Raw genomic sequence first — 13590 nt, 5'->3', positions numbered from 1 at the left:
AGTATCCCTAAAAGTACGATTTTTATGTTTCAGCTTATCACTCGTGCAGCCCGAACGAGTTCCGCTGCAACAACGGCCGATGCATCTTTAAAACATGGAAGTGCGATCACGAAAATGATTGTCGGGACGGCAGCGACGAGGAAGGCTGCGTTTATCCACCGTGCGCGCTAGGAGAATTCACCTGCGCCAACCACCGCTGTATCCCTCAATCTCAAGTGTGCAACGGCATCAATGACTGCAAGGACAATGTTACCTCCGACGAGACGCATGAGCGATGCCCTCGCAACACTACGTGCCCGTTGAATCATCTCAAGTGTGAGAAGACGAACATCTGCGTGGAGCCCTACTGGCTCTGCGACGGCGACAACGATTGCGGCGACAATAGCGATGAGAATCCGATTCATTGCGCTCAGAGGACCTGCCCTCAGAACAGCTTCCGATGTCCCAATCACAGGTAGAATTCCGCGTTTGATGAATAATTTTTAATAACCGAATACGTTTCCAAAATTGTTTGGAAACTGTTGTAATAATATCTTATGACCTTGCTGTAAGCCAGAGATATTTTCTGAACGCGCATGCGTATTGTCCAGGTGTATTCCGGCCACTTGGTACTGTGACGGAGACGATGACTGTCTAGACGGAAGCGACGAACCTCCCGGTTACTGCCAGTCCGAAGGTAGGACGTGCTTCGGCGATCTGTTCACGTGCGACAACGGCAACTGCATTCCTAGAATTTACATTTGTGACGGAGACAACGATTGTCTGGATAACTCTGACGAAGACGAGCGTCATCAGTGCAGTAAGTTTTTCAGTCATCATACGGAACTTTTATATTTGTAATACTTTATTTCTATACTATACTTATCTTTACATTGTTACAATGCAAAACTATAATATTTCCCATCATCTCACGGAGTTAATTTATTTTGATCAGATGACAGAAAGTGCGACGAAGAAACCGAGTTCACTTGCACCGCAAACAAAATGTGGAATCGCGCCCAGTGCATCCCGAAGAAGTGGCTGTGCGACGGGGATCCGGACTGCGTTGACGGGGCCGATGAGAACGTGACTCTGCACCACTGTCCAGCGCCAACCCCTTGCGCCGACAACCAGTTTACGTGCAACAACGGACGGTGCCTGAACCGCAACTGGTTGTGCGATCACGATAACGACTGCGGCGACGGTAGCGACGAGGGCAAGTTCTGTAACACCCAGTACAAGGCTTGCAACAGTCAGGAGTTTACTTGTCAGAACTTCAAGTGCATACGCAAGCAGTTCCGCTGTGACGGCCAGGACGATTGCGGCGATCATTCGGACGAAGTAGGATGTCGTAAGTAGCAGTTAAACAATCACGTATTAAAATACATAAGAAATGTAATTAGATTCAACTTGAGCATGAAAAAAAATGAAAATTTTTAGTTTTTCAAATTCAAATCTTTTTAGCGTCTAAAGGAAAGAATACGACATGCCCGAATCCGAAAGACTTCATGTGCGCGAACGGCAACTGCATTGACTCGCAGCTGGTGTGCAACAAAGAACCAGACTGCGCCGACGAGAGCGACGAGCCGCTGCACTGCAACGTGGACGAGTGCGCCCGTGTCGAGCTGAATCAATGCGGCCACAAATGCGTGGACACGCCGACTAGCTTCTACTGCGAGTGCAACCCCGGCTACAAGCTGCTGGCCGACGGCAAGGCCTGCGACGACATTGACGAGTGCATCGAGACGCCCCAGGTGTGCAGCCAGCAATGCGAGAACACGCCCGGGGGTTACTATTGCAAGTGCAACGAGCGCTGGTACGAGAGGGAGGCCGACGAACACACGTGCAAGCGAAGGGACAACATTCAGCCGTGGATTATTTTCACGAACAAGTATTACGTCAGGAACATGTCGATCGACGCGTCCAACTACAGCCTGATGCATCAGGATTTGATCAACGTCGTGGCGCTTGACGCGGATTACAGTCAGCAGATGCTGTACTTCTGCGACGTCACCGCGAAGACAATATATAGGTACATTTTTTTCTATTTGATGCTATAACATGAAGATACCTGTCTCTTTTGTTAAGGAGCTCATTTTATTTAAATGCCTTCCTTTTATTTAGAGCACCGGTGAACGGCGGCGAGAAGGAACCAATCATCCGTCACGACAGTCTGGGTCTCGAGGGTATCGCTATAGATTGGGTTGGTCGAAAATTGTATTGGTTGGATCGTCACGCGAAACACTTGGATGTCGCCGAGCTTGATGGCACGAACAGGAAGACCTTGCAGAGCGGAATTGCAGACCCACGCGCGATTGCGGTCCATCCCGGTGCCGGATACCTGTACTTTACGTCCTGGAACCTTCAGGTGGATTTTGCATTACAATTTTTTTTTTTGCAAATAATTGTATTTGTAATAATTGTAAACAAAGTTACGAAGGCTTAATCGTGAATCGTGGTTTACATTCCAGGCGTATATCGGTAAGATGGGTATGGACGGTAGCAACTTCACTCGAATTCTGACGTGGGAGGACGACATCGCCTGGCCGAACGCCTTGACGATCGATTACTTCACCGATCGCATCTTCTGGGCCGACGCTCATCTGGATTACATCGCCTTCGCCGATCTCGATGGCCACAATCGGCGGATCGTCCTGTCCGGCGCCTCGGTGCCGCACGTGTTCGCCATCACTGTGTTCGATGACTTCATTTACTGGACCGATTGGAATCTAAAGGCGATCAGCAGGGCGGAGAAGTTCTCCGGCGCGCGTCTGCAGGTGCTGCGCAACACCACCCATCGGCCCTATGACATCCACGCCTATCATCCCCTTCGGCAGTTGCCGTACAACAATCCCTGCGCGGAAAACAACGGCGGTTGCTCTCATCTCTGCCTCATTGCGCCGCCCGCCAGCTCGTACTTGCTTGAAGGATATGGTCAGCCTGGGGTCACCTCCTACAAGTGCAAGTGCCCGAATCAGTTCATTCTGGACAAGGATGGCAAGACATGCATAGCGAACTGTACCGCGGGTCAGCATCGTTGCGGACCACCCGACGAGAAGTGCATCCCTTGGTATTGGAGGTGAGACATGTTTAAATTATTACAGTATTTTTTTTTAAATAAATAATTGATGGAGAAATTATGACCGAAAATTATACGCAGATGCGACGGAGAGAAGGATTGCAAGGACGGTTCTGACGAGTCGTCGAGTTGCCCGACGAGGATTTGCCGGCCAAGCATGTTCCAATGCGCGAACAAAAATTGTACGCCGAGCGTGACGATTTGCGACGGGATTGACGATTGCGGTGACAAGAGTGACGAAGCTAAGTGCGCGCTCGAATGCGGGGAGCTCGAGTTTAAATGTAAGTCTAACGGCCGCTGCGTGCACGACTCCTGGAAATGCGATGGAGATGCTGATTGTAAAGACGGCAGCGACGAAGATCCTGCCATTTGTCGTAAGTATCACGCTACATGTCAGATATTTTTTTTTTTTTTTTTTTTTTTACTATTATTGGTACACAACTTTTCTACAGTTTCGATAAATCAAATATATTCTTGCTTTTTATCTGTTTTAATTCGTGAATTCATATTTTTTTTAGACAACCGCGCCTGTGACCCGAGCACCGAGTTCAGCTGCAAGAACGGCAAGTGTATTCCTAAGTTGTGGATGTGCGACTCTGACAACGACTGCGGCGACGATAGCGACGAGCCGGCGTACATGTGTCGGCAAAAGAACTGCACGACCGGGTGGCAGCGATGTCCAGGACACGCGAACTATCGGTGTATCCCGAAGTGGCTGTTCTGCGACGGCAAGGATGATTGCCGCGACGGTTCCGACGAGCGTCCAGAGAACTGTCCCAAGTGCGACCCCAAGATGGACTTTAGGTGCGCCAACAACCGATGCGTGCCGAAGCAGTGGCTGTGTGACTTCGCCGACGATTGCGGGGATGGTAGCGACGAAGCAGACGCGATGTGCAAAGACAAGTACCGCCAATGCTCCGAGTCTGAATTCAAGTGCACGAACGGTAAGTGCATTGCGTCTAGATGGAGATGCGACAGCGAGGACGACTGCGGGGACAATAGCGACGAGGAGCAGTGCCATCAGTGGGTGTGCAAGGTACGTATAACAGTCTAGTTTTGTTTTAACATTACAATCTCGTATTTTATGCGATTCCTCTACTTGTCGCAGAACGACAGCTTCCAATGCGCGAGCGGTCATTGCATCGCGTCGTATCTTCGTTGCGACGGAGCGCGAGATTGTCGCGACATGAGCGACGAGATCAACTGCCCACCGAGATACCCTGACGGAAGGTACTGCCCGCAATCGCGATTCCAATGCAACAACAACCTCTGCGTCTCGCTGAACGACATCTGCGACGGCACCGATGACTGCGGTGACAATTCTGACGAGAGTCCCACCATGTGCGGTGAGTTCAGTTGCTGATACTCGGACTCCTTCGTAACGAGAGTGGGAAGATAAACGTTGCTGTTTCTTTGCGTAGCGAACTTCCAGTGTGACACGCACAGGCGGTTCCAGTGCGCCAACCACAAGTGCATCGCCAGGTATCAGTTGTGCGATGGAATCGACAACTGCGGCGACGGTTCCGACGAGAACAATATGACGATGTGTGTGAAGCAGACTCGTCCGTGCGATCCGATAACCGAGTACACCTGTGCGAACAAGAAGTGCATCGACCATCTGAAACTCTGCGATCTCGGGGATGATTGCGGGGATCTGTCGGACGAGTTGGGATGCCGTGAGTTTCATTTCCATCTTCTCCGCTCCGTCACGTTCGACGTCTATGTCAGACAACTATGTTGCGTTTTCAGATCACAGTCACCATTGCACGGACAATGACCGCGGCGGTTGCGCACACGAGTGCCACAATCTCGTTGACGGCGGCTACATCTGCACCTGCTATCCCGGTTACATAATCTCACCGGACAACCGGAAGCACTGCGTGGACGTCGACGAGTGCCAAACCGGTGCTCACCAATGCTCTCACATCTGCACGAACTTGAACGGCACGTACGCCTGCTCTTGTCGGCAAGGTTTCCAATTGTCGGACAGACACAGTGGTGTGTGCCGTGTCGAAAAGGATAACGTTGTAGTGCTGTTCGCCAACGGACCCGAACTCCGAGCCTACGATCTGCACAGCAGAGAAGAGATGGACGTGATAGACAACGAGAAGAGGGTGCAGGCTGTCGATTTTGATCCCAAGACGGAATACGTTTTCTGGATTGACTCGTACGACAACACCATCAAGCGGTCGTACATGGTGAACGCCAAAGAAGGCGAAGCGAAGATTGGACACGCGCAGGACCTCAATATGAAGAGTATGTATCATTCAATTTTATTACTGATTAGTTAGGTTTCACTGAAATAACGTTCTCAGTTTTTGTTTCATTTTAATTCTTCCGAAGTTTAGTTTTTTAAGCGCATTCTGCCACTTACTTTTACATCTTTGGAATTTTAAATTCCTAAATTTTTACATCGCGTGGAGCAACCTTTAAAATTCAACGCTTTTTCACAGCCACATAAATGTCTTTTATCTGTTTACGAGATAAGTCACGCGGTATGTTTCACTAATAGTATTAATTTTTACAGCTGACTCGAGGCCAACGAGCTTAGCGGTGGATTGGATCTCCGGTAATTTGTATTGGAGCGAAATCGATCAATCAGGAACCACTCCTCGCGGCCAAATTATGATGTCTAAATCAGACGGCAGGTATCGACGTAGCATAGTTACAACGAATCTCGAACAACCAACAGCAGTGGTCGTGGATCCCGAGCGAGGGGAGGTAGTATGGGCCGATTCGGGTAATCAGCCAAAGATCGAGATAGCCTGGATGGACGGGGCTAGACGCAAATCTCTCGTGACCGAACGAATAGCCAGTCCTTCGTCGCTCACCATCGACTACGCTATGGAGCACACGCTTTACTGGTCCGACAGCAAGTTGGATACCATTGAGGCGATCAGTTTGGCCGGTAACAACAGGAGAATCGTTTTGAAAGGCAGGCCGCTCAAGAGTCCAATAGCGCTGGATGTTTTCGAGAACAATCTTTATTGGACCACCAAGCAAACGGGTGAACTTATTCGACAGGATAAATTTGGCCGAGGAGTTCCGCAGACCATCGTCAAGAATCTCCCTAGTCCCGGAGGCGTCAAGGTCTATCATCAGCTGAGATACAATACCAGCCTGAGAAATCCATGCCATGACGATCAGTGCACTCATCTGTGCGTAACGATTCCCGGCGGGCATCGTTGTCTATGCTCGGACAGCGTCGGGCTCTTCCAGCGTCTGATGAAGGACGACGAGAGGCATTGCGACGCCACAAACGAAAGGCCTCTCCCAGATCCCCTGATATGTCGCTGCCAGAACGGCGGGCGGTGTCAAGAGTTGGACGACAAGCTGGCGTGTAACTGTCGCGAGGAATTCCACGGCGAATTCTGCGAAACCGCGGCGGTCGCCGCTCGCGCGGGCGGATCCACCGCTGCTATAGTTATTCCCATAGTCATATGCCTGCTGGTGTTGTTTTGTGTCGCCGCGATCTTCATGGTTCTCAAGAAGCGACCATTGTAAGCATGATAAAATTTAAAAATTTTTATAGTAATGCAAAATAAAGACAATCTTTTATTAAACTTAATTATTTATAGTGGCAAGCCCGGTGGCCTCGGCAGTCTCACAGGCGCTCAAAGTGTTTCCTTCCGCCAAGGCAGCAATGTAGAGTTTGGTGCAGAAGCTCACGAGAGAATGGTAAGTTCTTTGCTCACCTCGATTTAAAATTGAAAATATATGTATCAGTGCAATAAGTTAATAATAAATTTTACTTACGTCTGTGCCTGTTCTAATTACCATCATATGTTTATAGGAACCTCTCGACGTGGAGTATAACTTGAACGATGTTAGCAATAAGAACCGAGACTTCAGTAATCCGATGTACGACGCGGTGAATATGGAGAGCGGCACGACGAACGGCACCGGCACCGGCAGTATGTACGAGATGCCGGCGGAGATGAAGCCCTCCAGCATACAACACAAGGAGCCGCCGCAGCTGCATCTGAAGAGGAGAGAACTGGACCCGACGCCCATCGACTCGGGGAAGGATACTCAACAGCTGGTCGAGGAGGACAAGTCCGAGTGCTAGGGACTATCATTCCAATTTAGGAATTCCTTTAGATCTGTTGTGCATCGAACTTGAAACAAGCATGGTGGAGATATTTCACGAGTCTGCGAAGAATACATAGGGACACAAACGTAAATTAGTTTACCAGTTTTTACGTAAACAGTGCGGATCACTTCGCAACTGCTCGTGTACGTTATTTATTAAGCTATTCGCCGAGATGTTTTTAACGTGTGACGGATTGATTAAATGTTCTACTTTATCTAGTGATCCGCGGATAGGAGAATATCGGGATTTCTGGATTTCTCAGAGAAAGAGAGGATATAAATTGTTACAGAGAGAGAGAGAGAGAGAGAGAGAGAGAGAGAGAGAGAGAGTTTTAGACGCATGGGTTTCTATAAAAGTTTCGACAGTAAAATTGTAAATGGATCTTCAGATTCGAAGATCTCTACATTGTGCATTCCTCTTCTCTCTTTTTAATGGATAAAAGAAAATTTAGGGATGTCCCCGGATATTTTTGGCGAAAGAGATATTGCGTAGTAAATCATAAGTCTACAACTTCGCGTGTCCTTGTATCTAAGAGCCTCGATGTGTTTAGGTTTTCAATTTTCCGCATTCTCCAGACCTATGAGAATCTCTGACCACGGATTCTCATAAATCTCCAGATCCCTCGAGCCAGGAATTGTGAACTGGCTTTAGGATCTTGAAATTTCGGAGAGCAACGGCACGGCCGTCAGACGAATCGATAGCATCGATTTCACCGGGGGAGAATAGGGCGAGAGCGAATTGCAATAGGCACTGACTGTGTCATTTTTTACTAGGTGTGTGATTTGTAAGTCTTGTAAATATAATTGCTAACAAAGTATAATGTTCATGTTATCCGTGTACCATAAAAGACGCAACACATTCCATTCTTTCTCGAGGTTGCTGCTTGAAGTGTTACGATAACGCGGGACACTTCCAATAGCTAGGATGCGTATGTATATGTGTGTGTATGCGTGCACGTGCGCGTGGTGCTCGAATTGGTACGCTCGATCATTAAACAATCTTTCGGAACATCTGCCATGACATCTCCGTGCGATTTTTAATTATTAATAACTTGTAATGAAAAACGGCGAAATTATGCTGCGAAAGAGAACAATTTATCACCACTTTTGGGGACTCAATAAAACTTGTAAAATTTGATAACTTCAGTAATTCAAACATGTCTCGCTTGTTTTCACTGTACAATTTGAGCACTTAGTGCACGCGTGAAATTTATTCTCAACTACAACATGGGCGGGATCAAATTTAACTTCGATAGAGATTTATAAAGCTCAAAGGTATTGACTAGTACCTTATTATTTAGCTTAATTCAATATCTCTATTATATTTTTTCCCCTTTATGTATTATAAAATATAAAGCGATGAGAGATCTAATATTACCTCTATAACAGCCGATGACTTTGATGAAAGTTCAATGGCGAATAATGTTCTCGGGGTTGAAAATGATCCCGCTACAGCGGTCACGAAACTGAGCTACAGTAGTTGAGCGTCAATGATGCACGTACGTCCGTTCAAAAAGCTGTATTCTTAGCGGAGTATTTTTGTAAGGCGTGGCGTTATATAGTTTTTCATGTTGAAAAGTGGTCTTTTCCTTGTTACGATAAGTAGAGGCGCGCGAGCTCAGGAGGAGCGAGATATAGATGTTTTCACACTTGTGAATGTTATTACAGAGCACAAATCGATTTTTACGAACAGAAAGAAACATCCCTTGCTCGGTGAACATTGTGCTTTCGCAAGGAACATTCGCCCGGCCGACCATCATTGTACATTTTTTCTAGATTATGTGAGGTACTCCTCCTGCAAAAGATGGCTGAATTAAAAGGAATCGACGAGAATTTATTCTGCAAGATTAACTTCCTAAGCTTCGAAATCAGAGATTTATTTCGACAGTTTCGCATACCTTCCTATTTCTTCCCACTTGTTCTCGACACTGAACAGTTAGCACTGTGTTTAGCGTTTTCTTATAACGATACTGTATCTTTCGTAAAAATGGCGAACGACAAACAAAACCAAAATAATCTCCTTGTATTTCAATCTGCATTAAAATATTAATTTTTTTCAAATTCTTGATCACATGAACGACATAATTAAGCTAATTGCTAGTATCAATTATTTCAAGTCTCAATGAGCGTCTGTTAATTCCTTTTAATGTATAAATTTTTTGCAGGATCAGTAAGCGTAATTCTTCTTCTTCCGCAGAAACTATGATTACAATATCCTTGTATACTGATAATTTATTGCAACAATACAACTTCCAAGTCCTACGAGAGAAAAATAAATTCATTAAATCCTTAGGACTTATAATTTCTTTCATCTCGACAACATTATAGTTTCGAAATAAGATGTCCTTTAATTCTGTAAATATTAGATAGAATTTAAAACGTGTAGATTCTGAAGAGAGAGAGAAGAGACACTCTCGCAAAAAAATAATTAATCAAGAATACAAGGATATATATTTAATTTATATCTCGGTAAAGAGAAATTGAGGGATCAACGTAAGCACGTTGTACATACACGTTTCGCGAGAACTAAGGGAGGAGAATTATCAACGCTGACCCACCCTCCACACAGATTATTATACATAAAAGAGTATATAAATAAATAAATAAATAAATATATTTTTCTGTTGCAATCGACTTTGACCTGGGCAGGGCTCCAGAGTGTCCTATAATATTACGATGTATCAGTATTTTGTGTATTTTTTTATCGAGTTGACAGAACAACAATTGTTAATATATTGTGCAAAAATATCGAACAGATACCGTCCAAGAATAAATTGTAAAATTGACAATCCAGTTTTCCCTATGCTCATGCAATATATCAAATGCACACGCGTCGCACCCTTCGTGCCCGACTACGGCGTAAATTGAATTTTCTTATGCAATCCATTAGGAAAACATATCCATTCCTTTCCTACTTTCACACAATTAATTTCTATTCCGCTATCTTCCCTCGACTTATTTTGATTATAATTTCGGTATTTTATTCGATATATATATACACGTTTAAATTCACTCCATTTCCAATTAATTATGATTTAACTGCTATTTATTTTTACATTAAAAATTTAGGATGTTAGTTCTTTTACGTCGCTCGTTCTTGTTTTTGAATTTGGATTCTTTAAAATTTAACATATAAGAAGGAACTGCAAAATGTGTAACAACTTTTATGTGCTGGGAATAGGGAAGAATAAATACACTTTTGACTAACTTCTCTGTTATTATGTAATTTTATGAAAAGACGCCAATAATAGAGAAATTATTGGACGACGATAGGAAGAATAAATGCGGCAATTTCAAGGGGGTTGAAGTTGAAAACTAAATGGAATTTTTGGAAGTCATATATATTAATCGCTGTTTGATATACAATATACACGATTTTTAAAATAATTTTTATCAATCATTTTACACATTTATATATAAAACGATCTTCAACAAGCATGGGCACGTGTAAGTTTTAATCAATAATATGGCTTAAGAGATTATAAGACGGAGTCTCGTTACACAATATGCGTTAATAATAATTATTATTATAATGACTGATTTGATACAAATAACAGCAATAATTGGATATATTTTTTAATAATGAATAATATTGAATATATTAATAATTACCAGCACAACGATCCATGTCGAGAGCGTGGTCCGTACTCGGTAGAGCCGTTCGCTCCAGAACCTATGTCAGCAGCCCGTCCCTCGTTGGAATTCCAAAGTCGAGCCTACTCTTTCGCATAGACAAAGGTGGCTTCAAGGTATTTTAAATAAAAAATTATCCAAAATTCGGCAAAATAAAAGAAATTTTGCACAGTAACTTAAAATATTTATAACCCCATAAATGATTATTGAAATAAATAATGTAGGGAAGATGTGAACGTACGATATATGCTCATAGTTTATTTAAAACAACTTTATTAATTACAGAGGTAGAATGGATTACATAATGTATGTGATAACCTAAATCGAGACGTCAATGAAAATTATCTTCCAGATCCCGAGGTACCAAAATACTTACCGTCTGGAGGCTTACAAGCCCTTCAAGTGCGAGATTGTTGATATAATCTTGATCGACGTGATGCGGGATTATTTAGCCGGCTTGAAATATCAACCTCAGGTTTGCATGCAAATCTGCCAGAGAATGTCGGAAGAAGTGCGCGACAAAATTTTCAGGAAGTATTATGATAGGTAATAATATCGATAATTACGCCAAATCGTGTATAGTAATCACCTTGAACACCTACATAAATGTATTTTCCAATGCGTAAATCTAATTAAATAATTTATCTGATGCAACCTTGAATTAAATAGATTTAGAATAATTAGTAATTATATATTTTCACCGTCTAATAACGTATTTTAATTTTATAAGTGTGTGAAGAGTAAAAAGTATAAAATTGTTTATTTTTTTACGTCGCTAGTAAAGAATACACTTTTTATCCGAGCAACTTTATCGCTGCTTTCAGATACAAAGTTGTGGTCATCATGTCGATCGTCCAAAAGTTAGGACAAAGCGTACGGATGGATTTTGGCAAATTATGGGACGTTCAGAGAGACACGTACTCCACCCATGTGGTCGAGACTGCGGAATTTGTCGCGACGGGCCTCGTCGTGGGAACTTATTACGAATGAACGAGTATTTAAAAAAATTGACGAAGAAATTTTGTGACGATGATCAGCAACCATTGCAAGCCCTGGCACACAATTTAATTCTGAATTAAACAGAAATAAAGAGCGTTTTTTTAAACAAAGTTTTAGAAAAGAAAGAGTATAGATAAAATTAATCAAAAACGGATTAATGGAAAAATGTACTCTCTCACAATATTTACACTCAATCGAATGTTTGTCAGTGTTATGCTTGAAGAAAAGATCATTGATCCACACACACACACACACACACACACACACAAATCAGATCACGTGTGTTTCACGTTTTTCTTTATTGTTATTAAATTAATATATATATCATTCGTATATATATATTTATATATTTATATATATTTATATATTTATATATTTATATGTGTATGTATATAACAGCGACAAGTACAATGTAATGTTATGATTATTAATAATAATCGAAGGGCACCGATGATTATAGATGAGAAACCGAGCAAGATAATTATTTGTAATGATATTAACACTGGCAACCATAATAATGATGATAATGATGGTGATTTAATAATAATAATAAGTTGATCAATCTTTAATTAATACAGTCGTATATTCCCTTAAAGTCCGTTTCTTAATACTTATATCGCGCTTTTATAGATACAGGGATACAGAAAAATAATACCGCGCGGCCGTGGTGGAATGTTCTTTTTTTTTTTTTTTAAGTCGTATATAATATACATATATATGTATAATATTTATATAAAAGAGGCGCGAGAGCCTTAATTAATTAATTACAAGCCAGCGCCGCCGCGCCGGCGCCCCGCATTATTTACACCGCAAAAATTAAGCGAATTTTGAGAGAAAGACCGACAAAAGTTCACTCTGCGCAATCGAATCGTCAATTTTCGAAATTACAGCTCGACACGAATGTACATACAACGCGAAACTTCTTGTGCTTCACACGTGTGCCAAAACACGAGTTTCCTCACAATTTTGTAAACATTCTAAAATTATGAAGTTCGTTTCGTACTCTCAATACGTAATCTCGTGATTTGCTTTGTTTTCGCCGTCTGTATTCATATAAAAATATTCACGAAAATAGAAGGAATTCGAAGGCATTTTTCCATTTAACCGACTGCACTTAACTGAATGGCTGCATCGCTTTAATAACAAAAGCACCGCACGAAAAAACAGCCCCAATTCTCGAAATGGACAGTACCGGACGAACCGTTGTCCCGTAAATCGAAATACAGAATACGAAACGGTAAAAAATTACCGCCACAAAAAAATGTTACGTTAGTCAACTCCAACGGAACGGCGAAAAATGTTTACGCAAAAGCGATCTCTCTGATTTTTAGCCGATTTCTTGACTTCGAAAATCAAGATTCTCATTTCGCAGAAGAGAATCTCCGTGAATCCCTCCTCCGAATTCGCCTACCTTTCGCGGTGGTTCCTCCGTAATAATTAGGATTAATTTTAACTTTACTTACAATCCTACCTGCCGATCAATTTTACACGCACGAGCTGCACTATGTAGATCCTTGGTCCATTTTTGACGCATACGTTTATTTACAAGGGCGGTGATTCGCCGCATCGCAAAAATTACAAGTCAACCGCGCGATCGGGGATCTGTGGATTTTACCAAGATAATTATCTCTTTACAAAGTAAAAAAATATAAATTATAAATAAAATAAAAAACATAATACATAAATATATATAGTATGTTATATAAATGTAGAAACGCATTTTCTCCGTAATAAAAAGTGATAATATTGAAAATAATATCAAAGTCTTAATAATTACGCAAATTATCGCAATATGTAAGACAAGCGTG

At 42.7% G+C, this 13590-nt stretch overlaps 2 protein-coding genes across 2 annotated transcripts in view; both read left to right on the top strand.

Annotated features, from left to right (window-relative positions):
* The window catches only part of Mgl (low-density lipoprotein receptor-related protein megalin), a 45939-nt gene extending 36173 nt beyond the window's left edge, over positions 1-9766 (top strand). Inside the window, exons 16-29 of the mRNA XM_077406731.1 lie at positions 34-454; positions 591-799; positions 935-1330; positions 1444-2011; positions 2104-2347; positions 2451-3058; positions 3140-3432; positions 3577-4094; positions 4167-4404; positions 4480-4734; positions 4808-5314; positions 5586-6558; positions 6637-6736; positions 6852-9766. Of these exons, the coding sequence (XP_077262857.1) occupies positions 34-454; positions 591-799; positions 935-1330; positions 1444-2011; positions 2104-2347; positions 2451-3058; positions 3140-3432; positions 3577-4094; positions 4167-4404; positions 4480-4734; positions 4808-5314; positions 5586-6558; positions 6637-6736; positions 6852-7127 (5606 nt within the window). The 3' untranslated portion in view covers positions 7128-9766. The remainder of the gene's footprint in view (positions 1-33; positions 455-590; positions 800-934; positions 1331-1443; positions 2012-2103; positions 2348-2450; positions 3059-3139; positions 3433-3576; positions 4095-4166; positions 4405-4479; positions 4735-4807; positions 5315-5585; positions 6559-6636; positions 6737-6851) is intronic.
* Positions 9767-9902: 136 nt separating this feature from the next.
* On the top strand, positions 9903-11933 carry LOC143897817 (dynein light chain Tctex-type 5-like). Its single transcript, XM_077406740.1, has 3 exons — positions 9903-10899; positions 11136-11329; positions 11608-11933. Exons 1-3 carry the CDS (start codon positions 10777-10779, stop codon positions 11771-11773), a joined length of 483 nt encoding a protein of 160 aa, XP_077262866.1. The 5' UTR covers positions 9903-10776; the 3' UTR covers positions 11774-11933.
* Positions 11934-13590: the final 1657 nt, after the last annotated feature.

This window comes from Temnothorax americanus, unplaced genomic scaffold, assembly GCF_048541705.1.
Source record: "Temnothorax americanus isolate GAGA-0224 unplaced genomic scaffold, ASM4854170v1 Scaffold21, whole genome shotgun sequence".
In the NCBI taxonomy this organism is placed as follows: domain Eukaryota; kingdom Metazoa; phylum Arthropoda; class Insecta; order Hymenoptera; family Formicidae; genus Temnothorax; species Temnothorax americanus.
Note: the sequence above shows the minus strand (reverse complement) of the source record. Positions and strands in the feature narration are given on the sequence as shown.

Bases quoted from the DNA above. Each gene is read 5' to 3' on its own strand.
- LOC143897817 (XM_077406740.1), top strand. From the start codon at position 10,777: ATGTCGAGAGCGTGGTCCGTACTCGGTAGAGCCGTTCGCTCCAGAACC. The intron at 10,900-11,135 runs GTATTTTAAATA...ATTATCTTCCAG, and splicing joins TAGACAAAGGTGGCTTCAAG to ATCCCGAGGTACCAAAATAC. The intron at 11,330-11,607 runs GTAATAATATCG...CGCTGCTTTCAG, and splicing joins TTCAGGAAGTATTATGATAG to ATACAAAGTTGTGGTCATCA.